Raw genomic sequence first — 26,519 nt, forward strand, 5'->3', positions numbered from 1 at the left:
CATGTACCTAAATGGTGTGTACCAACAAACATTTAACACAGACAGTACATTTTGTCATATAGTAACACATCCGGGTTCAACAGTTTAAATGCTATTCCTAGATACAATCTATCGTTCTTATCTGTAGGATAAGCTATTCCCACGGATTGTGTCGAGTGCAGCGTTGACGCATTTCAATGGTTCTATTTAATATTCCATCTTTATGATGACAACTATATGGCTCTCTTTATAGGCACTGTTTGGTTGCCTTTTTGGTTTCAGTCCTTATTTCATGTCACGGAGACCTTAGTTCACTTGACTTTTAGGGCATATTCTTAGCCATTAGTCAACGGAGTCTCATAAAAACAACGATTTTAATCCTTCTATTTGGTTGCTGTGCAACTTGTTTTTATCACTGGTACTTCACCTAAAAGATCCTTGAATTTGGAGCTGTCAAAATCTTTACTTCTAATCTCGCACTCAGTCTCAACAATAAAATCTTCCAAGAAGTAGCTGTCTTCACATGAAAAAACCCATGATTTTGGATCTGTCAAATACTTTACTTCTATTCTCCCACTCGCATTCTGTTTTAGCGATAAATTCTTTCAAGTGGCTGTCTTTTTTTCCTTCCCTCGTTAGAATTTACATAAAATTCCTCCAGCGGGGCTGCAACTCGTCGGTAAGCAAGTGAGTTGGCTTACCGACAAATTGACGAATTGCAGCCCCGCCGGAGACTCAGCTGGACAGTCCGAGCACTACTTGGAACCATGGTCGTGCACGAGACACCAGAGACAGACGAGGTGGAGGGGTTGTAGCAGACATGTGGCGACAGGCACTACACGCTTTAAACCCTGTCTTCCTCAAAAACATCCTCGTACAAAAAGTTGGAAAAAACTCCAGAGTCGGCAAAAAGTCGAGAAAAGGCCCATCACAAAAAACAGAGGTAGCTCTTCCCGGATCGGCACTTAACTGGCACAGAAAGAAAAGAACTGACTTCTACGCGCCTGGGTGGCACCTATTTAGGTAACCACAATGTCATTATAGGCACTAACGATGCGGGCGATGGCATGCAGAGCTGAATGGAGCCACCTGACGGCGCACACAAGGGTTGTTGCTCCACCAAAAGATTCCTGATCCAGCCTGGGAAATTCAAAGATAAGGAATCTGCAGCTAGAAGGCTCTATCAGATATGCAGATTCAATAGCCATCCTGCTGGAGGTTCAAATACCTCCTGCCAGAGCAAGCATTGTTTCTGACCTCCAAGAGCACGGGCTCTCAACTCCAGGGGATCAGAAAAGTATGTGTGGTGGCTGGAAAATACCAGTCAGCCAGCACACTAAGCGGCTGGTATGTTTTCGGGAGGCCTCTCTAAGGTACCTTCTGGGCGCATGCTTTAATAAATCCACTACAGGCATCAGTGTGGATTTATTAAGACTACGTATTTGATACTAAACACCATGTGCTTCAGTGAAGCCATCATGTAGCTGGGAAACTCCTAATGACCAGTACATACACTTAAAATGATTTCCCTGTTCACTTGCGCTATCTAGCAATTGAACTAGACAGCATAGGGGCAAATCTGCTCATACAGATATGTTCTCACATGTAATATAATACACACTGTGTAAGGGCTATAAGGCCTGCTGTAGGGGTGATATATTGCATCCACTGTCTGTGGGCATGGCACAGAGGGTGTGTGCCATGTCGTGTTTTCACATTTGTCTGCACCATTTCACTCAGCCTGCAATGGCTGTCTGCACGAGTTTGGCGGTAGGTCCCTTAGGGTGGCACAATACATTTCGCAGCCCATATGGACTCTTTAGTACAAATGCCCTAGGTACCAGGGGCATCATTTACTAGGGACTTAGAGGTGCTAAAGATCTTCCCAACTGGGGGGAATAACAAAACAGTTACCTTGTTTTAGGGAAAGAGCACTAGCGCTGGGGAGTGTTAGAGCCTCCATGAAGTGGAGTTCCCTTTTGGATGCCTGCATGGAGGGATGGATCATGATGTGCCACTGGCAGGCATAGAGTTTGACCTGCAGTTTCTGGAGGAACTGTTCCACGAAACCAAAAAATCTTTGTCGGTTTTGATGGAGAGGGCTTTGGTGTCTGCACATGGGTTGCTGGCACCAAGCGCATTTTTCAATGGCGAAGGCTTTGGCTTCAAAGGGCATTGAAGCGCTGAGCGGAAGTTGGTCAGTGCCAAACGCATCAGCTTCAGAATCTTCTTCAGCGCCAAGCTGTGGCTGGGCGTAGGGTCCAAGCAACAGTACAGTACCAACCATGGCCCGAAAGCAGAGGCAGCCCGAAGCCTGTTTCGGAGCCTCAAGCATATCAGTCTGGCAATTAAGTGGATGAGGGTCAGCTCAGAGTGTGAGGGGAATCCAGGGGGTACGGGCTGAGGGACTGTCCTCACAACCAGTTGAGCAGGCAGGAGCTCTTGGATCTCCAGGTCAGAGCAAGAACTTGCTTCAGGCAAGAACACCTCCTCCTCTGCTGTCGAATACTCCAGTTGGCATTTTCTGCTCAAGGTCCTCAACGCCGAATTGGTCTAGCGTGTCCTCTCCACCTCTGCACGACATTTCCAAGCTACGAGCCGGACTGTCTCGAAGAGTCTCGCCATGTTCGGATGAGAGGCAGAAGTCAGGGCCAGGGATATTTTTGTACGACACCAAGGACAGAAGCGGAAAAGGTGTCCGTTCCATCAAAAACCAGGGATAGCGATCACGGAGCGAGCATAAAGGGTGGCCCCAATGTGCGAGACCCCTTTGGATAGGCCTAAGTCAGTCCGATCACTGCCCAAACGAAGTTGCACATGTCGAGACAATGCGAGAAAGGGAAGCCACAAAAGCAAACAATACCAACGGAAGTGAGAGGAACCGAGAAAAAAAGGAAGATAATATTGCAACAGCATCGATACAGAGCTAAGTAACACGTTTGAAACGGACAGCAAAAAATAAAAAATAAAAAAAAACTGACAATGGAGTTGATGACCATGCTTATTACCAACATGAAGTGGAGAAATCACTTAGTGATTCGAGAAGACTTAGTCTGCTCACATCCAGGCCAAACACTACATGTCAGGAGTATACACAGCATGTGCATCTTCAGCCACACATGCCTCAAACAACTTTTTAGCTTTTTTAGAGTGCTCCTGGAATCTGCAAGTGAGTTAGGCAATTTAGTGCTTATGTCTATAAAATTGAGATTCCCCTGAATGAGAAACAGAGGCTCCAATGTTAATAAATCACATTTGACACAGACTGCAGTGTACTAACTGAGTGGACTAAAAAAATTAAGGAATACCATACTGGGTACAAGAAGAGGTCCTAGTCAAAAAGATCTTGATGCAAGTATGTTTCAAATAGATTTCAAAAATTGACATGGTCATTACAAAATGAAGCCGTTTTGCCAAAGAGCTGGGGGCCAAAAAGCTATTTGCCTGTAATTGTGGTGGTTCAGTATTGGCATCTTTTTTTAGATTCACATGTTTGAATCAACCCAGTCATCAAGCTGAGAGTTCTCTGGTAATCATGGTGAGCAAAGCAATGTTAAACTTAGGCAGAAACGCTTTAACATGGTCAAAGTAGTCTATACACATTATTTCAAAAGGTGTAAACTTCAGCCAATCAGCAATCAGAACAACATTAATCCTTCCCAACATAGGGCACTGCAACTTAGATTTTGTGGCATGTGTTGAAGAATAATATCAGACAGGTTAACCGGAGGTAGACCGGAAGGTGGGTCACATGTGATCTTATATACCAAAACTGGATAACCAGAATTACAGTAATGTAACTTGTTCTTCTACAATATTGGATCTTTCACAGATTGACATGCTAAAATCAGAGTAACAAGGAGCAAATTCAAAAATACAAATTTGCTGGAGGATTGTGGGAAACTAAGAAAAAATGGCTCACCGTACTGAAATAGATGTAGAACTGCTGGTTTCACCACCACATTTCTGTGTACTGTTAAATCTAGATAGCACTGTTGTGTAAAGGTGTGCCTGTTCTTCTAGGCCCTAGGGTGTTGCACTGCAAATATCTGCTATAGACACTTTTGCAAAGAAGGCTGTAGACACAGTTCTTGTTGAATGCAGCGTTATAATTCCAGCAGAAAACTACTCGCTTTATTATGACAAAAGACTATGGCAGGAGACACCCAGTGAGCTACCACCTATTCTGACAGAGAATGCAATTTCCGTGGATGAGCATAAGCCATTAAAAGTTGATCAGTTCTTCCAAAAGGTTTTATTCTGGCAATATAAAACGTTATTCAATTATCAAGGAGAGAGAGAGAGGACTAGATAGCCAGTCCGTATCCCCAGGTCTATTATATATATATATATATATATATATATATATATATATATAATCAAGAGAGGACTAGCCTAATCTTATGTGATACAGGACTCAGGACTGTATGGAAAAGGAACCGTTTGGTTTCCTTATGAAGCCCTCACCCACCAACCTAGTTGGTGGCATGCTTCATCATCGGGCCCACCCAATGACACCGAATGTGTTCCGGGTGTGCTTCAACGCCTGTGTTACAGCGGAGCAGGTATTTTACTGAGTGTGCAGTGAAGGTGATGTGAAAGGTTAAAAGCTATTCAGTGGTCCCAGTACCCAGGGGGTTGTATTTAATATCTGGGCCTCCAATAGCAGTAAAAGCAAGGAAATGGATGTAGGTGGAGTAATGGTTAGGGACTCCTGCATCCGGTGGGTGGTCGACATGTTTCAGCCAGGCCTTTCAGTAATACTGGCTTTTCTCAGTAAACTATGTGAAGGTGAGATCTACACTTACAGTGAGTGTGTGATCTAAAATGTGTTATACGCGCTAAGGTGCCATACGTGTGGGAGGGGGATTCCCTCTCCAAGCATTAGCTTGCGATTTGTAGCAAATGCCCCTATAGATGTTTCCGGCAGCGGTACTGACCGACTTGGTTGATCGGGGTCCTTTTCAAACCTGTTCTGCTGCAGAATTCCACCGCAATGGGGAGATTCTCTCAAAGGAGAAGTAGCTCTGTGATTTGATGCTCTCTGAACCACCATGAGGTAATCTGAATGAGCCGATAAAGCTCCTTCTTGGCTTTTGTCAATACCCTCCTGATCAGGGGAAGTGAATTAAAGGCTATGCACAAGTGTAGAAAAGGGCACTTTTTTTGTCATAGTCACCCCCACATTTGATCACCAATACGGATATTTCTGACTGAAGTGCTAACTAGGCCCCAGTGCCAATGCTCTCTCTAAAACCAGGTAGAAGATACAATTGACATACAGGTGGTAGTCCTGCAAGTCTCCTCTTTCGTTGGTGGGGTCAGGTGTGTAGGAAAGTGCCCCTTTTTGTCATGGTCACCCCCACCTTTTGCTCACCAATACGGATATTGCTGACTGAAGTGCTAACTAGGCCCCAGTGCCAATGCTCTTGTGGAAATCGAAAATAATTGCTGTTAGCATGAGCTGAAGCCATCTTGGTTGTGGCGTCCATTTTGTTAGCCATGTGATTCTTCCGTCTTCACTGTTGCTTGCCTTTCTATTCTGCTTGAGTCATCAGCTTTAGTTAACTCCTTCTATTCTAAGCTTAAGCAATGTATGAGCTCAGAGAGGCCTGTAGCTGCTAGAATGCACCTGTTTGAAAATGTAACTGTCCATCATGTCTTACTGATGTAAGCAGTTCTGTTCCCCTCCCACTTCGCTGACTAAATGATATCCATCTGCCCATGTTTGTCGATAACTTTGTGAAGAACTGTACCTTCTATTTGAGTCTCCATGCTTACTCTGCAACAAACCCAGTATAAAAGACTCATGGTCTGTGTATTCAAGCCACTACCTCCTGGAAAACTTGAGAGTGTTGTATGGACGTGGTCTCACTCATGAGTGAATAAACTTGTTTTTTTGAATTCCAGCTTCAGTGCCAATCTTTTCTTTGTTGGTTTAAGGACCCGTGGACAGATAAGGGTGAACCCCTGCACCGGTGGGCCCCTAAAGAAGCTAATTTCCACACTCTCTCTAAAAACAAGGTTTAAGATACAATTGACATACAGGTGGTAGTCCTGTAAGTCTCCTTCTCTTTCGTTGTGTGTAGGAAAGTGACCCTTTTTGTCATGGTCACCGCCATTTTTTGCCACTGGTAACTATGTTTTTGGAATGATGTGTACTGTGTCCTTGCTAACCAGGCCCCAGTGACAGTGCTTTTTTCCCTAAAACAAGGTAAAATGGTCTAATTGTAACACAATTTGCACAAGTAAAAATAAAAAATAAAAAACAGATGGACGGAATGCTGAAGAAATCAAACAATCCCCCCGCCCCCCCCAGTCACAGATCTAGGTTTAATACATAATTTGTTTGCTCACCACGTCACTCCAGTTTGGACCCATTGCAGCCTTTGAAGGCTGTGTGAGATGGGCATGTGGCCCTGTGATGTCTAGTCCAGATTACTAGATTACTAGATATTGCAAGGAACAGGGAAGCCATGTTAAGGTAAGTACTGGGCACTGGTCATTACGAATTACCCAGTTACATAATGGCCTCATTGAAACCTATGGTGTTTGGCATCACACACCTTTTCTTAATAAAGCCATACTGATTCTAGTATTGTATTTATTATGACATGGACCCAGATGGCACCTTAGAGGTGCCCCCAGAAACCAACCAGCCCTTTAGTGTGTTGGCTGATTGGTCCTGTCCAGCCTGCCACCAAAGAGGAGTTTCTGACACCCAGGGTTGAGAGCCTGCCCTCTAAGGAGGTCAGGAACAATGTTTGCTCTGGCAGGAGGTGTCCTTTTGCAGGAAACATGGACAGTGGATCCATATCAACTAGAGGTACCTCTGCTTCCATACTCCAGCACTGAGTAAATCCAAATACGGTAACCTATCTGGGAGCCTAGCCACCTAAATCGCTATAACAAAATTTGATATTGCACAAGAAATTAAATTTCCACTGCCATCAGTAAACTCAGTCAAGATCCACCTAAACCTTAGCAGCTCTGAAGACTAGGTGCTAGTGGTCAATACATATATAAATCCGAGACGAAAAAATCAAGAGACAAAACAATTAAACGACCATCTGCTCACTATCTTTAGCACTGAGAATACCACCAACCTCATCCTCTCCGGGTATTAAAACCGGCAAATCCTAGGCACATCGTCAAACGATGACATACAGGCCCACTCTTTCTACTGGAACATACCAACCCAAAATAAAGGCAATTATGACAGACCAACCAAGGTAGGAAAAGAGTTGCTAGAAGATCTGGAGCACATCAATCTAAGGGTTTTAAACAGAAGATTTATTAACGACTCCCCTCCGGCCACTTCATTCTACTCAGAAACTGCAAACTCCATCATAGATTACACTTTAGTCTCCCTTTCACTCTTCCAACACGTATCAGGATTTCGCTTAGGAGACAAAGGGGACAGTGATCACCGGCCCCAGGAAGTCTCAATCCAAGCACTCCCGCACAAACGGACGCATAAGTCCTCTTGTAAATTCCAGGTAGGTGCTCCTGGCTGCAAAAATAATGCTACCTGATCATACTAATTTTAGTGCCACCCCGATCAGTTCATGGGAAACCTTCACAGTTACACTTTCAAGCTCCTTTTAGACTATAGCCAGATATACCCCTTCAAGTGATCCAACAGTTGAGCGGAGGGCAACGAGAGAACAGCGAACCGAACTAAAATAGTTTTTGATTTATTTTTTGTAAATTTAAAATAAACGGTAAAAAAACTTCTTAGAGCGCTGAGGCTTTACCCTGGGGGACGTGGGCCTAAACCACCATCTCCGCCAAAGGAAAGCGCAAACCAAAAAACTCAAGTGGGATATCAAAAGCTCCAACGAAAATGCATTTTTGGTAAAACACTGTCATGACTCCCAAGCAACCTACAGCACGCGTTTCTGGGCCACGGTCAACAAAATTTTACAACTGGCACAGGGAGGCCTTTTGTCGTATATTACAGAGCGCTCATGGACAACTTTTTTAGAATCCCATTTTAATCAGCAAACATCTAGTCAACAAGCAATTCTGGATAACCAACGGATCCATGAAACATAACCTGAAAGGAACCTAGAGGAAGAGGCAAAGGGAAACAAAGTGACAACAATTAAAAACCAAATCTCAAATGGAAGGAGAGAAGGGGCCACGGGGCCCAACGGGATTCCACCAGGGCTCTTTTAACATGACCCTGAGTACTGGTCAGAAGTACTGGCCCCCCTCTTTCACACCGTCAGACAGTCCGGACTCCTACCCGCTTCATGGAAGGGTTCCATAATTTCTCAAATTTTCAAGGCCGGAGCCAACAACTCACCCAAAAACTATTGTCTGATTGCATTATTAGACAGAGGCAAAATATTTTGCTGTTACCTTACTCACAGAGCTCCAGACTGGGCAAAAGAGAAGGGAATAATTCTCACTCACCAAACAGGGTTTTGCAAAGATACAGGAACATCAACCAATATACTAACCATGTCACTGCTTATTGACAAGGTGAAATCATCCAAACAGGGGATCCACTTTTGTTTCATCGACTGCAAGGCAGCCTTCGACCATGTCAACCGAGCAAGACTGTGGAGAAAGTTGGCCTCCTGGGGAATTCCATCATCTCTTTTGAATCTTAATACACCTCTATTCCAACACATGGATACAGGTAAAACTAGGTAATGGCTCCCATCTTTCAAGGCGTATACCAACCACTAAAGGGATCAAACAGGGATGCGTGCTTGCGCCAACGCTGTTTAACCTCTATACAGCGGATATGACATCAGCCCTCTGCACCTGCAATGCTTGGCTTGGAGGCACAGCTATCTCCAGTATCTCGTACGCTGACAATGTTGTCCTAATAAGCCACACTCAAGTCGGCTTGCAACGCTTGCTCAATAAAATGCATGAGTACGCTACAGAAAACCACGAAGTAGTGATAATAAATAAAACCAAAACTTTGACAATGAAAGGCAAAATGACGGACCCACTCTTGGTACTTGGAAAAATCTCCAACCACAGCTTCCTCCTTTTCTGGAGAATACCACCCCCTGCCCTGAGGCTCATTTGGCACCAGGACAGGTAGGAAACTAGCTATGCAGTAGGCATGTTGCACATACAGGCTAGTCACACCCTTAAGGTGGGCTACCTGATGTGCTCCACAAAGGAAGGGTTCCACCATATTGTTTTTGGTGCACCTGGGAAATCTGGGACAGGGTTATGCCCACTCCGCACAGGTGGTAATATAATGGGTGTTGTGACCCCAAGGGTAATTAGCCCATTAGCTAATACCCTTCACTCCTCTTAACACCGTTAAATCTAGCATTTAGGGGAGCCCCTGGAACCAGAGAAGCAGAATCGACTAACTCAAGGCGGCCACCGAAGAGCCAGAGGAAATGAGGACCAGCAACTGACTTGGCACCAACCCTGCCGGCCTTACTGCTGTCCCTGACATTTGCGATAAAGAGGACTCATCCTGCAGCTTTTCAGCCTCCAAAAGCCCGAGAGGACTGCCAGCAGTTTGCCAAAAAGCCAGCATCACCCGTGGGATAGCAGAGCTACTTCCCTGAATCCTGCAGGCACCGAAACACAAGCTCCGGTTTACCAAACTGCTAACCACCAGGCTCATCGAAATAGCAGCCACCCAGGAAGAGGTGTTCCGTGCTCTGAGAGGTCAGCTCCGTCTCCCCAGCAAGTATCAGGATGCTGGACCCTCCAGGAGCCTCCTCCAGCACCCATACCTGGGGTACCACATCCATTGCAGCAGTCAAGACTTGTTGGTGGTCTAATTCAGAAACCGACCCCACAGAGACTGACCAGCCGATGAGGGACGTCAGCACTGCAGAAGCCAGCATCCAGAATGGCCCAGCTGTCCTGTTGTGCCCCCATCTACAAGTCGTCACTTGAAGCAAGGCCCACTGACCGCTGCGACCTGACACTTCAAAGCACCTCTTCACCCGAGCCCCACAGCCCGAGTGAACCGACGGTGTCTCTAGCACCCAGAGACTCTCCCCCCCCTTACCTCTGACCGCAGTGACCAGCTGGACCAAAGACCACTGCACACAAGCCCAACAGCCTGAACCCACATCAGCCGACGGTGCATCCCGGCTCCAGAGACCCTAAAAACCTGAACTTCTCGTTTGGGTTCGAACCAACTGCCCACCCCAGTCTCCGCTTGTAGCTTCTTTTTAGAGGTACCTTTTCACATTGACTTCAACGGGCTGCCTGACATCAAAAAGCATTTCTGCACCAAAACACCCCAGGTCTGACCGAGGTGACCTGTTGATGCGGTCCTGGACCTTGGCCCCCTACTTACCTTAAGTCCTGAAAAACAGTCCTGTAAATCACTAACAAGTGGTCCTAACGACTGAATATTTTTCCCATAGGTTAACATTACCGCAAATACAGTATTTTCCATTTAAATGCTAAAAAACTATCTTAAAACATACTTACCTGATCACGAAGATCTTAGTACCTAAAATATAAAAATCTGTTTCATATTTATATACTGTGTCCCATTTATTGACTGTGTGTACAATAAATGCTCAAAACTCCCTTTTGATTAGCCTAAGCTGCTCGGCCACACTACCTCAAAATAGAGAACTTGGGATTTTTGATTTAAGCCTTGCAAACCAATAAGGGTTGCCTGAACTCTCTACACAGTCTCCTTCATTGTAGTGCACTATATAGAAAGCCTGCTTCAAATAACCCAGGAAGGGAGTTCCTGCTGGCGTAATAGCCACATTTCTCGCTCCGATTGGCGACAAATAAATCAGTTTGGTTTACTCCAGTGGTGAAAGATGTGTTGTTGAACAAGTGCCTTACCTTCGTAATGCTTGTTCTGGTCGATACTTTAATTGCAGCTTCCTTCCCTTTTGAATATCCAATGTGCAAGACTGGATCCAGAAACTTCACATAGCTGTGCAACTATACGCTGCTTCTTGACTACTTGTGACGCCACATTTGCCTCGCTCTCCCCAGAAGTAATGGAGCAGAGCCACATATATGCGCAACCTAAGGCACGCAGACCTCAGTTTCTTGATCAACTCTTTCCTTACCATTGGACCTGAAAAAGCCCTAAACAATAGGAGGCAAGTAACAGTATGCAGCTCTATAGTTAAAGGCTTTTTAGATGGTAAGAGAGCACCCAATAGAATATGGAAGTTGGAGGGCAGTGAGGAATCAGTGGTTATACAGGGTATAAACCAAAAAGACCATAATCAGAGGTAAGTAACTTGTTCTTTTGAAAGCATACTTTTAACTTCAGAATCCTCACATTTACTGCAGATACAAAAGCAACAGCTCCCAAAGCCTAAATTTTTTTTTAAATATTTCGTCGTTTAATATTTCTGTTGTGGATAAACCTGTTGGCAATGGATTCAGACAGAGTCCAGCAAGACTGAACGGGTGAAATGCCCTCCCTGTTGGACCTGGCTGTCAAAGCAGTAGTGCTTCGTGAACCTGTGTAGTAGCGCCCATGTCGTGGCCTGATAGATGTTAAGGACAAGCACTATGAGTACCAACACAATGGTGGCAGCCTTAGCCCTAGGGGAATGGGCCTCATTCCTTCCAGAGGCTGCTTTCTGGCCAATGTGCAGCAGGTCCCAATCCAAAGGAATAGTCAACTACACAGGGTCCTCTTCTACACCGCCTTACCTTTCATTGTCCCAGAAAATCCCATAAAAGCAAATCGTCCAGTCGATGATCTTTGGTCCTATCAATGTAAAAGCGTGAAGTTATTTCGGGGTCCAGCCAATGAAGTTGCTCCTCCTCTTAAGCGTTTAGAATGGGCAAGGAATGTTACAAGGGTGATGGATTCCAAACGTGAAAAGTGGTCATGAATTTTGGCAAGAAGGCCATCCTGGTCCTCAGCACCAGTTTGTCCAGAAATACAGGTAGTGTAGGGCAGTTGCACCAAGAGAGCCAGAAGTTCACTTATGTGACAAGCTTAAGTGACTGCAACCAGGAAGACAGTCTTTAGGGTAATAAAATACAATGAGCAGCTGTGTATAAGCACAAAGTGAGCACATATGAGAAATGCCAGAGCCAAATTAAAGTCCCACTGTGGCATTACAAACAATCTGATAAGAACGTGTCTCAAACGTTTAAGAAATGTAAACAGGAGATTTTAACAAGAACGATTAGTTTGGTAAACACAGAAAGGCCCGATGAATAACCTTTAATAATGCCCATGCAATTTCTTCGTGGCCAAAGACAACACAAACGAATAATATCAAAAGTTTTGTTTGCTGAGGGTCTTTCCTGCGGACTGCACCCCGGGCCACAAATGTGTCCAAGAGCCAGTGTAAAGACTTCATGGAAGGGTGCCTGGCAGCTAGGATCACATCAACATTTTACTTTGCAAATCAAACGCAGTCAAGTGACGCTGCTCAATCTCCATGCAAGGAGATGCAGATTGCACAGTCTTAGGTGGAAAACCCTGCACTGCTGCTACGGTGGGGGACACCTTGAGAGATGCCAGAGTCAGGAACATGTCCATGGCCTGTTCTATGCGACCTGGGACAAGAGGCAGCATTAGTCTTAAGATAGACTGTTGCTGCAATGCCTCAATTATGACAGACTTGAAGGCTGTGTTAAGAAGAGGAATATTTCGTTAATTTGCACCTCTTATAAGGATATCTTCCGTTTATTTTTGCCCAGAGAGTGACCATACAACTATGACTATAGTAACGAACCTCCTAACTCATCAAACTTTAGTGAGGATGTTGGGGTGGGTCATGGTACTGCACTTTTAGACTCAAAACACAATCGGATATCTTGGCACTCTTATACCACTTTCCATATGATTAAGAAAATCATGTCTTTCTAGGATCAGAGAAAAGTAAATCATGAAAACCCAACCTATGAATATGAAGTAGTTCACAGCATACAGAGCTAGTTTACGTTTATCAAAAAGGAGACTACGTTGGTGAAGGACCATGTGGAAAAGGCGCATTCCTGAAAAATAAACTTATGCAACAGAAATTTATTCAACAAATTGCTACCAGAGAGAACAAAATTCAGTTTTACTGAAAAAAAAGCATAATCGTTTCATACAGATTGAAATTGGTTTGAACTCCAGCAAGCAGCTCTTCTGAAGAATAATAAGCTCTTTTGGAGCTGAACTGTGAAATATAGTGCAAATAAACAGGCTCTTGAAGTAGTTTCAATTCCAACTTCAGAATGATACAAATATATTTTGAATATTTATTCAGAAAATGTAGACTGCAAAGTAAAGGATCCTTTCCAGTTCTATAGCTTGACCAAATAGAAAGTTGACAAATTAAGACCTCCTACAGACAAGCTGATTGCTATGTATATAGGCAGAGCAATGTCAGTTGCAGCATTTGATCCGTATCAGATACACAGTAAAAGTCCTGAAAGAGGCCTCTGAAGTTAGGGGCATGTTTTAATATTTTAGCACCTTGTTTGCACATGGTTATTAAACGGGTCAAATCCCTCAATCGTAAACTGGAAGTATAGTGGTTCCACTACATCAAAGAGGTTCTCGTTCAATCCCAAGAAATTACCGGAAGTTTGATTCACTTCAAACGTTAAGAACATTTTTTGCGTGTAGTATCCTAGAACATCTTAAAGACTGGACTACTGCAAGAGGTCTGACTCATTGTGTAGAAGCGGGATTCAGACCTAAACATTCGGCAAGTGATACTATTGCAATTGTGCAATCTGACTGATAAGTATGTCGTTTTGAAATCTCACATTTTGCACTGTTTTTGTCAATTTCTCGGCAGTGGTTGATAAGGTGGATAGACCAACTGCGGTCTCTGATCTAGGCCAAATTCATGAAGACTGAGCATTGCTCAACATTTTTCCACCCGGTTCAAAATTCTGATGGGCTGAGAGAAAGGTAAAACTCCCAAAATCTCAGCATGGAATGGCCTGAAACAGAGCTGTATATTGGCTCTTTTATTGTTTTTAATTTGTCTGCCTGACCTGCCAGCACAGTTTGGAAATATGAATGATTCTCCCCACCAAGTCTCGCTACCCAAGACATTTATGTCCTGATGTATGCAGAGGACGCAAATGTCTTCGATCTTACTTTGATTTGTCTCCAACATAACCTGAATGTGTTAAATTCATATGTGAAAGAATTTGTTCTGCAATTTAATTTTGCAAAAAAACAAAAGTGATACCCTTCAATTCATGTGGAAAAAGCAGCACAGTCTTTTGCACTGGAATTTAGGCGAAATTCCCTTTGAAATGGTGACAGAATATACCTATCTGGGAAGGGTTGTAATACAGTTCCGTACCAACTTTCCCTCAAATACAGTTCCTTAATAATAGGCCTCATTTTCCCACATTGGGAAGAAGGCTTCAGCACAATAAGGAGCACTGACTAGAATTGATAATGCATCAGGCAGGCGTCATTTTAAAGTATCAATTGGAAATATTTAAATCTACACTTTCACCTACAGTGACATATGCATTGGAATACAATCCTATTGATAAAGGGTTTCTCTTGAATTTGTATGAAGGGAAGATTCTTCTTAAATGAATGTCAAGTCAGACTGTTTCTGTGCAAGCATTGTGTCTGGAACTTGCATTAACTAGTTCAGCTTCTTTAGCAATGGCAAGTATACTAAAGAGGGCCTATAATCTTCACGCACCAAAGAAAACTTTAGGAGATTTGCTGAAGCTGGAAACATTTTACATGTGTACAAAGGATTTTACTTTCAATTATAATCTCAGGTTTGTTTTATCACAATTAAAATGTACAATAGACTTTTACAGTCCAGGTCTCCTGCTCAACGTAAGTTTTTTTTTTTTTTTATTTATTTTTTAAACGCAACCCCTAGGTTAAGTTAGCTAAGTGATAATATTTATTGTAAGAACCTGAAACTGTACAAGGCTATTCCTGATATAGTCGTTTTAGGTCTTTAGATCATAGCACAATAAGGGTAATACTAATGCTTCGTTTAGGTACTTTGCCTTTAAATTTTGTTTAAAAAGAATCGGTCAAATTTGCGAAAGGTGGATAGTATATGTGATCTCTGCTATGGTGGAACACAATACTTTTTTGTTTGCCCTGATGTGGCGGATATTCAATGAAAGAAACATTCTATTCTTCTATTTTAATTTAAATATATCAAAAACTGATTAATTTAGTAATATTTCCCCCCCAGTGTTTTTTTTTGGATCGAGTTTTCTATAGCAAACTACACCCGAAGGTATCAGTGTTTTACATGAGCACCAGTTACGTTCCAGATGGGCACATTCGTTTTTGTTAGGCATGGGGAGATTAAGTGATTTGCCCAGAATCACAGGATGTTATGGTCCCTGCCGAGATTCGAACCCGGTTCCTCAGCTCCGAGGTCGACTGCCCTAGCCGTTAGTCCACATTCTCTCCACAAAGAGTTTGTATGCTATAATCTAGTTACATTTTTAGTCTGTTATGCCACTTTGACAAAATGTAAGATATAATGGATATTATTTATATTTTGCTACTTAAAAATCGAAAGTCTTGTGATTTTATGTTGCTGACCTTAGATTAAGGTCTCATTCAATAAACTTAACTACCCCCTCAAAAAGTGTTGATGGCATCTACAGGAGATATCTTCGCGGGAAGAGAGCCTAGTAAGAGCACAGGAGAATAGTGACCAGTGAACATGGATGTGTGATAGGATCTCAAAAACCCTGATCGGGATGGAGAATCCAGACTTCATGAACAAGACAGCCTAGGCAGCCTTGAGCAGTAGTGAAGCCTAAGGCCTTCACCTAGACCTATGGCGATGTATGGCATGTCAGGATCACGACTTGGAGTGATCTGGTGAAGGTGCCACTGGTGCTTGTGACTGTAGTGGTCAAGAAGTATTAGATGGTGGGATTACCGCTGGAATTATTCTATGTGGCGGAAGAGGAGATGCCTGAGGAGGCTGTGGTGGTGTGTCACAAGTTGTGGCGATGATGAATCCAGTATGATGACTGGAGAAGCGGGTATAGACGGAGAGTAGCCACTGGAGAGTCTTCACACTTTCATTTGCAAAAGCCACTCCGCCGTAGTCTTCTCTGCAGTAGATGGGTGCCTCGACATGAACCATGTCTCAAAGTCAACTGTCTCCTCTTCTTTTATGTCGAACCAGCCCTATATGGTCAGCAAGTAGATGCTATACCTCTTCTCCATGTCCTCAACGTGAAACAGGGATTTCATGTCTCACCATGTGGTCTCCCCTTGGATTTCCACGGTGGGAGTAGTAAGAGGGTGAGTGAAGGGCACCGGTAGAGGAAGTGACCTCTCTACTCCCCACAGAAATCTCACCGGCCAGGGAATCTTGCCTTTTTCATCACTCCTCTTGGTCATACAGGCAAACCTTCTCATACTCTCTCAAAGTGCTCCAAGAGAGAGTGCTGCAGTGATTACATATTCTGGGGATCATTACTATCTGAAAAGCAAAGACATCTGTGTGTGTGTTTTTGGGCATGTTTCTGCTACAATCAGGACACTTCGCAGAAAGACGACATTTGGCAGAAAAAAGTATACATATCCTGTCAGGAAATTCTCTTATAAGATGTTATGCTTCCCACTACCGGAGAGGGTAACAAAAGATGGGGTGAGGGAACTCACTGTTTGCCACCGGTTTTGGGTTTAGTGGTTATAACAGGTTGCTGTTGGCCTCATGCACCTCTGGACTGACTGCTCCAGACGCAAGTAAGGGGTTTGAACCATCTGAAGGAAATATTGGCCGTTGTAGGGTCTGTTGGAATGTCTTCTATGTTCTTCCTTTTCTCCAATCGAACCAGTAGCAGTGTGTAAAAACTCGGTTTTCAAGTGAGACATCTCGCAGGTTTCAGTCTTCCGAGTGTGAATCAGGATGAGCAATGCAAAGCCAAACCATGGCAGTACACATGAGCTGCTAGGATGGAAGCAACAGTGGCAGCACTGGTGACCTAGCTGAAACCATCATGGCCCTCCGATTTATTTCTTGGAAATCCTTGCATCCATCTCTGGGAAAGTCTTCTATGAACTTGCAGGCAGTCCCAGAGTGACCTGTTGCATCTTCCAGGAAGGTCAGAACTGCTCACTGATTTCATGTTGTCAGTGCAAGAGCCAAATGCTTTCCTGCCCACTGAATCTAGTTTTAGTCTACACGTCAGGAGGGAGCATAGAGGGAGGTGCTGTGGTGTGAAGCTTCTAAGCAGAGAATACAATCACGGAATCCATTTATTTAGAAAAAAGCCAGCTCTGTGCTCCAGGATCCTGTCAGAACGAGACAGAAAAAAAAAACTAAGTCAACTGTCACTTACAGGGCATGATGGGACATTGGAGGTCAATGTGACGTTACAGATAGTGTTCTATTGTCCCACTTACATTACTGCAGCCTATTCAGTTACATTGCCCTATCTTTACCTGTTATTCACTGTAAAAGAGCAGAAAACGAGTCTGTGAAGGTTGTTTTTGAAGATGCCATTTTTCTTAGATTTAGTAGCAATTAAAGGATGGATGGGTTTCCTTCCATCTCTTAAAGTAAATTAAAGGAATTATCAAAATGAATGTTCTGACGGCTGCAAAACGTTGCATTATCATCACTTTACTTCCTGGCCTTTCCAAAGTTAAACCAAGATACTACACAAAATGTGGCATTGAAAGAAGTGCTCAGGGCTCCCGCACATGGGTGGCACTTTTTGGTCCTTATGATTATCTATGGAGATTCTCCGGGAGACAGGAAGAAGATACTCATATGGATGCACACACAGACTTACATGCCTTTCTGATCCAGTGTTGAAGGAGGCATGTAAAAAGTTACTTTCTTATCTGGAGAATGGGCGGATGTCATGCAAAATATTTGTTAACTGGACTGCCCGAGACATGGATACTTGGAAGCAGACTGCTGACAAAAGTAGATTTTTTCATGTGTCCAACTAAAATATGTTTTACAGAAACCCACCTCAAAAAAGTCGAAGAGAAGTTCCAGGTTAGCTGGCTCCATAGTGTGTATGCTATACTCGGTCCATCTATCAGGCAACAAAGCATAACCACATTCTGGTTGTGTGTGCCGAGACTGGTACTCATTGTCACCTATTAAGGCAATATCCAAGGTGTTTCCCATCTTTGGAAGCACAAGTAAAGATGTTTTATCTTGCTCCTCGTCTTCCTCCTCCTCCTCTGGACCTTCTAGTGTAAGCTTCACTCTATTGCAAGGGGAGAAAAAAGTGGATTAACAATTTAAATGAATATTATAGACACGTACATCATATATTTACTAGTAACTTAGTTTATCCAGATGTAAAACATTGAGACCACCCGCTCGAAAAAGAATTAAGACCTGGTGCTATTAGGATAAAGTACTAACCATGAAAATCGCTGTCTAAAAAACCAGAAATACTTTTTAAATCATTTTGCAAGAGGGTCAGAACTGCCTCCCCAGGGGGCCAGAGGCGCCTACAAATGGCCAGGTCATACAGCAATGGAGTGGCTGTACCTGCGTTGATAATGCTTGGAGGCAGTTTTCACATTTGACCAGAAATTCTGTTGAACTTTGGAAAGGGAAGTGGAATATGTTTTTATGATTGAAAATAAAAAAACATTTTACATTTTGGCAATCCTTTTTATCAGCAGCATAGGTCCACGTATAGCAGTTTTAATGAGGGGGAGCCTGGAGAGAAAAAAGTTACTTACGTGTAACTACAGTTCTTCGGGGTTGGTATCTGACATAGATTCACGTTTCAATTATTCTCCGATGTCAGGCAGGGTACACTTTGTAGTTAATGTTAAAACAGCAGTATTTAAACAGAACTGATGACATTCTAAGACAACTATCAACCCATCTACCTGACCTGTTCAGCCAATCAGATAGAGGATTCACTCCAACTCCCAGATTTTCATACATTGTTTTTGAGTATGCAGTAGCCTCATGAACAGGGAGGAGGGTGGCCCTGTGAGAATCTATGAAAGAAGTCTATGCTGAAGAAGGAATAAGTTCCATAACCATCTTTTTGTAAAATGTAGTGTTGTGGATTCATATGCTTAGCATACTCCTGCCATCTAGTGGAGGGCTCGGACGTTTGCAACTTGCTTTTCTTTGAAGAAGTCTTTCGATCCACTGAAGTACGGCGACTCCTTCAATTGTCTGTATTGCGCATGTTCATCCGCTCCTTTCTTCGATTGCTTTTACCTCAACGGGTGAGTTTGGGATAGGAGCAGCATAGTAACAGAAAAGATGAGCATGCGCGTAAAGGTACGGTAAAGTGTTCTATTACAGAAGTAAATAAGTGCATACGAATCTAAGGCACTAAACGCGACAAATAAATGCTTAGAGGGTAAGAAATATATTCCAGTGGTAGCATGTGTTGGCCCTAGATACATATGTACAGCACACGAGGTCAAGCAGTGCTCCCCAAAAGGGAGGTTAGCTAGTGGCTGACGTGGAAGTTTGAAAAAGTGTTTGTAATACAGCTTCACCCACTCTAGCTTGCTGATTAGCTAAGACATCAACACAATAGTGTTTTGTGATTGTTTGTGGGTTATTCAAAGCAGCTGCCTTACAGATAGCCGCTAATGTGATGGTTCCTAGAAAAGCCTTAGAGGTTCTTTTTTGCGTGTGGAGTGAGCTTGTGGCGTTGCAGGTAGTGATCCCTTTTCAGAAGTAAGTTTGAATACCCCCGACTATACATCTTGCTATTCCAGCTTTGTATATAGTGGAACCTTTTTGTGGGTTTCAAAATGCAACAAAAAGTTGTTTTTCTAAAACGTTTCGTTCACTTGAAGTAATACATTAATGCTCTTTTAACATCAAGCATGTGCAGAGTCCTTTCTGAGACTGAATCTGGTTTAGGGAAGAATACTGGTACCTTTATTGTTTGATTCACATGGAATGCGGAAACCACTTTAGGAAAGAGCTTTTTATTAGTACTGTAGTAAACTGGGTTTTTGTTGCAGTAGCCCCCCTCCACCCACTTTTTGCACGGTATTTGATGTAACTTTGACTGAAGTGCACTGGGTTCCTGCTAAACAGGTCCCCAGTGCCAGTGTTATTTCCCCAAACAAGACAACTGGTCATTTTATCCCCAAGTGACCAGGCCTTTAGCGCCTTTGTACGTCCCTAGTAAGTGGTAACCTAGGGGCTCTTTAGTACCTTTGCCATAGGTACCAAAGAGCAGCAGCATATCTTGTGCCAATCTGAGGGACCCAGCACCAAACAAACTCATACAGACTGCCAGCTGCATGGCAAGGTGCTCTAAAAAGTGAAAACACGACATGTCACGCACCTGTGTTCCATGTCCCCTAACACTGCATGTAATATAGGTTATTCGCCCCGACCGCAGGCCTTTAGGTCCTAGGGCAGAGTGCAATATATTACATATGTGGACATATCTGCATTAGCAGATATGTCCTGTGCTGGCCAGTTCAATTACTGCCAGTGCAAGTGACCAGGGAAGCCATTTTAAGTACGTGTGCTGGACACTGGCCAAAAAAAAAAAAAAAAAAAAAAAAAAAAAAACTTTCCCAGGCTACATAATGACTTTACTGAAACTAGGGATGTTTGGTATCAAGCATCTCGTATTAATAAACCCACACTTATTCCAGTGATGGATTTTATAATACATGCACCCAGAGGGCACCTTTAAGGTAACCCTGAAAACCTACCAACTACTAGTGTGCTGACTGACTGGCCCTAGCCAGCCTGCCACCACAGGGAGAGTTTCTAACCCCAAAGGCCATTGCTCTCAGGAGTTTAGGAACAAAGCCTGCTCAGTCTGAGGGTGTTTACAACCCCTCCAAAGGCCGACCTGCAAAATCAGCATTCCAACGCAGGGAGCTTCAAAGAGCCCACCGCCGCCTGGTATTCAAATCATGCTTCCCCCACAGGAGAGAAAGATTCCCTGCAGGTACCATAGAAAGGACTGCGACAACCCCAGAGCGTCTAAACCCTGACCTAGGTCAGCACCACTGCACTTGTCGCTCCAAGCCAGAGTTGAAGTGGGCCAACTGTGCCAGCGTGTTTTCCCCAGCCCTCCAGCAGAGAAGCACACCTTCGGTGTGCCAGGAGGGGACTCATCAACGCCACCTGCAGCCTCTTTGTGTAGCCTGACCACGAGCAACTCGGCTGTTAAAAACCGAACACCTCAAGACACCTCTGCACCGGTCGCCCCTGACCCGAGTGGAATTGGACCAAAGGTGTCCCCACACCTATGAGCATTGTGAGCACCCTTGTTGGTTCAGCCGGACTAGTTTCCCAGTCCAAACTTGCAGCCTCTTTCCGACCGGACAGATCCCCATTGACGCTCCGCAGCCTCCCGAGGTGACCTGTTAGTGTGGCCTTGGACCTTGCCCCATACTCACCTTAAGTCCAGGAGATTGGTCCCATAAGTCGCTCTGAAATGCCCGAATGCAGTTCATGTTTTTCCCCAGAGGATAACATTGGGCACCCGATGCTGAAAAGCACCTCTTCACCCGGCCATCCCAATGCCGCCTGAGGTGACTTGTTGGTGAGCTGTCTTGGACCTTGCCACATACCTACCTTAAGTCCAGGACATTGGCCCTGTAAGTTGCTGTGAAGTACCTGTATGCAGTGAATGTTTTTCCTCCATAGGATAACCTTGCCGTCTCTGAAATTGCATTTTGGCAACTTTTGAAACTTAAAAGTATTTAGATCTCAAAACGACTTACTTGATTTTGATGACCACGGTGCTAAAACTTCTATAAAGACCAGAGTTATTTTTATAAATGTGTGTGGATCTCCTTACTGAGTCATGAGCAACTTTTATTGACTGTGTACCTAACACTCCTCTTTGCTAAGCCTAAGGCTGCTCAACTACACTACGGTCTGGAAGAGCACCTTGGGATTGCTAGTGCAAGCCCCTGTCACCATATAAGGGAATACCTGGACTCTTTCCACAGTATACCTCTTTTGGTATACTATATAAAAGAGCCAGCTTCCTACAAGTACGATGTACTAATTTAGTTGTATAGATTTGTAAGAAGGGATCTTCTAATGTGAGCGCTTGATGTGCACTTATGCTCCTAAGAGATGTGATAGCTACCAGAAAACCAGCCATACATGTGAGGAACTGTAAATCACAGGAATGTAGTGGTTCAAAGGGGGGGTCCCATAAGTCTAGTGAGAACAAAACTGAGGTTCCAGACTGGTGCTGGTGGGGTGGAAGGTTGAATTACTTTAGTCCTTCCATAAATGCCTTGATTACTAGAGTTTTAAAGAGCGGCATATGCTGTATGTATTGCATGTAAGCAGCGAGAGCTGCTAAATGTAAACTGATAGAAGTATATGCAAGGCCTGCTTGTTGCAAATGAAAAAGATACAAAATAAGGTCTTGCACTGTAGGAAAGAGGGGTTGGATTGGTTTGGCTAAACAGTAATGTATAAATCTTTTCCATTTAACTGCATAACATGCTTGTGCAGTTGATCTATGTGCTTGTTTAAATTCTCTATGCAATCCTGTGGGAGACTAAGGTGTGCAAATTCTAAGACTTCAGGAGCCAAATCGGCAGATTGAGCTGTGTGGGATTTGGATGTATTACCTTCCCCTGTTCCCGAGTTGGAAGATGTGGCCAGAGAGGCAGTTGTTTCTTGTGTGGCACTACCGATAGTTGAAGTAGGGTTGTGAACCACGCTTGTCGCTTTTATGTAGAAGCTATTAGGATTAGTTTGAGGGATGTTTGGGTTAGCTTTTGAGGTAAGAGTGGTAGAGGGGGGAAAAGCGTAAGCAAATATCCCTTACCAGTTGATCCATAGGGCATCGCCTTTGGATTGTGGGTGAGGAAACCTGGAGGCGAAGCTTTGGTATTTTCCTGGGGTGCAAATAGGTCTATCTCTGGGGTTCCCCACCTTTGGAAGTATAAGTAAGGATTTATAGAGCGCACAAATGCAGAGGCGTCTTGGTGCTGGATAAGCAAGGAAACATTTAAAGAATTGGGTGAGAGAGCTTCTTTCCGATTGAGGGAATAGCCAGGTCTTAAGCATTTTCCAAAACAGGGGTCTAGTAGGTTGTAGCCTGATGCTGACCGGCAGTTCATTCCAAAGCTTGGATGCTTGATAGGAAAGGCATCTACCTCCCAATCTGGCCGGTTGGATTTAGGAACCTGGACAAGTCCTTTATTGGCAGATCTAAGATTCCGCCATGGGGCGTTCCATTGAATAAGATTCTGAAGATCCGACAGCCCTCCACCATATAATGCTTTATGCATAGGCTGTCCGGAATTCGGTTTAAACCGAATCTAACCGACACTACCCTACCGGATGAAAATCAGCGCACTCGGTTTAAACAGAGTGTCACTGATTTTCATTGCTGTTGCACCGCTTGGCCACTTGATGGAGCCAAAGCGTTAGATGCAAAGCCCCAGAACAGAAGCAGTTTGGAACGTGTGTCACCCCCATTAAATTCGGGGACACACATTGGTTGGCAAGGTTGGTGGGTGGGGCCAGGTCCGATTGAAAATGCTGTCCGGACTTTGTCTGGCCCCACACACCACACCGCAGCGCACTTCAGACCCCCCCGACGACGAGACTACGACGAGACGATGACCGCCAGTGCTCCAAGGCCCAGCAGGTAAGTGGAAAGTGCCCGCATGTTGTTTTGTAAGACTAGCCAGCGTGGTGTAGCGGATCGTGGTGGCTAGATTTGGTAGCTAGGGAGCAAATGTTGCCATTGTATTACACTTTTGCGAGAATCTCCCCACTTTTAACCGTCGCACATACAGCCGCAACCGGGCACTCCACAGGTCTTTAAAAGACCATTTGCAAGTTAATGAGGCCTCGCTGTTATTTCACCCCTTAAGAGCCCCTGCAGCTCCCACCGACGGTGCCCGCCTCCGGGGCAGGGGTCCCTCCGTGCGGCAGAGCAGAAGCGCCTGGAGCGTGTGAGGAGGGGCACGGGCAGAGAGAGGGGGCGCGTGGGGCACCAGCCTCCCCCAAACACGCTCTGCAATGCGTATGGATGGAAGGCAGGCGCCTAGAGGCGGGCAGTGCGCATAGATGGAAGGCACTGTGCCATCCTCCAATTGACAGGCGACGCATCCCGGGCTCCAGCAGTCCAGATGCGTGGGGTGGGCGCTCCTGGGTCACTTCGGGGGCAGGCGGTGGAGAGCAGGCGCATCCTGACCGGAGCAGCAGGGAAGAGAGTAAAGCCTCGCATTTAGTGATAGTATTACTTCATTATATCATTTTTTTATGCTCATTAACCCTGTCTGGACACAGGTTCCACCACATTAGTACTAGTTTTGTACCAAAATGTAACAATAAGCAACAGAAACGTGATCCGCCAACCTTTGCGAAGTGCCTGACACTGCACTGCACCATGTGTTGCCACGTGTTAGTAATGTTTGAGCTAGAACATTTTTTTTTGGTGCTAAATACTGCAGATTATGCAGTGATGATCGGTTATGTGGCACAAGGGGCAAATCCATAACAATGCAGAAAGCACTATTACTGCAAAATCACATAATTCCCCTGGCTCTGCCCACAGCCAGGTACTCTGATTTCCTAGTCACAGAAACAACAAATGCAACTACTTTTCGTACCCAGCTTCGAGATCGGCCACTCTAGTCCTTAGGCCACATCCTCTCCCCTCGCTTCAGCTGCTCTGGTCCACTCACTCTCATCTTAGCATTGCTACCCCTAGCCCTTGGCGGATGTGAGGACCCTTGAAAAAGTATAATAGCAAAGCCATGCCTGCAACACAGCATACAACACTGACACTCGTGGATAAAATATGTGTTGCAAGTCTGTTTTGAAAGCAATGATCTGCTGATCTGTTTACATCATATGCACTCTGTAATCTACTTGGTACACGTTGTTTGCAGCAGGCATATTAATCCTCTGCACTAACTTCACCTAAGTCAAAACCTCAACTTTACAAAACACCGAGCTCTCTCCAGGAAGACAATTAATCACATGAGTTTTCTTGACATTTATGTGAAGTCTGGTAATTGCCGGGGGCTCGTCATTAATAAATAGGGCAGACGTGCTTTAAAATCTATAATAATGTTGCCACATTCAAGGCCTTGAGAAAGCGTGGGGCCTGGGGACCAATGACCTCCTGCCCCCCCCCCCCTCCCCCCACCATCTGGCCGGCCCGCAGGTTACCAATGGCGACGTCGTGGTGTGCCAGTGAGAAGTGCTTGGAACTACCTGCAGTGTAACGTGCTAATTCTTCCAGCAATAGTCAGAATGGCGATGCAGGAGGTCTAGAAGAGGTGAAAAAACAACTAAGCCTCATTAACAAGCGAATGGTCTGTGAAGTAAATCCCCCACTTTGCTTTTCTGAAATGCTGGCATGTATGTTATTGTACCCTGCAGATGGGAAACCTATGCTATGACGTAGCATCAGTGCGGGCCTCTGGTGTGGTCAGCAGACCTCCAAGTGAGGCTGCCAGGGCTGGGCTCTGGATGAAGCCTGCATAACCCATGGAAAGCCCCGGGTGATGCTTCAGGAGTTTGCGCAACAAAAAGGGACCCCATGTTTCTAGCAGCACTGACAAGTGTGTGTGTGGGTGGGTGGAGCGGCACCCTGCTCCTCAGGCCGCCAGATTGGTATTTACAACTATGGCTTACAAGATTCAGTCCCCCCCCCCAAAAAAAATTCTTACCCACCCCCCCCTGAAATTTGGCTCTAGTTGTGCCTCTGCTATGCAAAGGTAGATTTAACCATAGCTACAGAGGCGCCAGTAAAGCCTCTAAATAGTATGTTTTTGTGTGTGTGCGTGTTTATCAATAACATCTCCATGTAAATTCATTACATACTGGTTGCAGCTTTTCTGTAGTAAACATATTTCAGAGTTACTCCAGGGTGATGTAAAGCTCTCCGTTACCCTTGATGAAACCCCAGAGATGCGTGGCGACCCAGCAGTGGCAGTGCTAATCACATTTTGTGATGCAAAAAATGGATGGTACAGACGTACCATCATGGCAGATCTAGATGTACTGGAAACATGCAACGCAGTGTCACTTGGAATGCTGCTGCAGAGAGTTCTGACAAAGTTTAACAAAGATTGGAGTGACATTGTTTGTATTTGCAGCGATTCCGCTACGTATATGAAAAAGTTATGTGATGACCTTTCAAAAGCAATACCTGAGCTGAAGTGTTTCCCTGTAAGAGACCCATGCCATTTGCTAGATGGTATGCTGAAAGCAGCTCTCCAATCTTCTGAGCTAATGAAGAATGCTATTGATTTTGTAGTCCATTCAGGTGCACTGTTTCGGTATGCGCGGGAACTAAAACGCAAATATTTCTCTTTTTGTGTTTTGTGTGGCAGCAAAGAAAAAGTAATCCCAACTGTGTCATTTAGTCGGTGGTTCTCAGTCCTAGAGGCCGTGAATACAATTTTATCTATGTGGCGACCGTTTACTGATTTTTTGCTTAGTGATGATGCAAAAGGCAAGAAATGTGAGGATCTTCGGTTGCATATTGATAGCGATGTAAAAAAAAGTACATTGTACTGCATTCTTAGATTCCTACAAGAAAATATGACTGCTGTAGTGGACATAATCAAAAAACTAGAGTCAGAAAACACCCTGGTCTACCAAGTGTTCAGCATCATTGGTGTAGATGTCAAACATCTCCTCGAGAGTAGGCTAGGCGACACT

At 44.4% G+C, this 26,519-nt stretch overlaps 1 protein-coding gene across 2 annotated transcripts in view; it reads right to left on the minus strand.

Moving 5' to 3' along the window:
- Nucleotides 1-26,519, minus strand: part of GPCPD1 (glycerophosphocholine phosphodiesterase 1) — a 701,876-nt gene that overhangs the window by 484,412 nt on the left and 190,945 nt on the right. For both annotated transcript variants that reach the window (XM_085612626.1, XM_085612627.1), the window contains exon 8: nucleotides 17,865-18,108. In XM_085612626.1, coding sequence (XP_085468752.1) covers nucleotides 17,865-18,108 — 244 coding nt within the window. The remainder of the gene's footprint in view (nucleotides 1-17,864; nucleotides 18,109-26,519) is intronic.

This window comes from Triturus cristatus, chromosome 6 (assembly GCF_964204655.1).
Source record: "Triturus cristatus chromosome 6, aTriCri1.1, whole genome shotgun sequence".
In the NCBI taxonomy this organism is placed as follows: domain Eukaryota; kingdom Metazoa; phylum Chordata; class Amphibia; order Caudata; family Salamandridae; genus Triturus; species Triturus cristatus.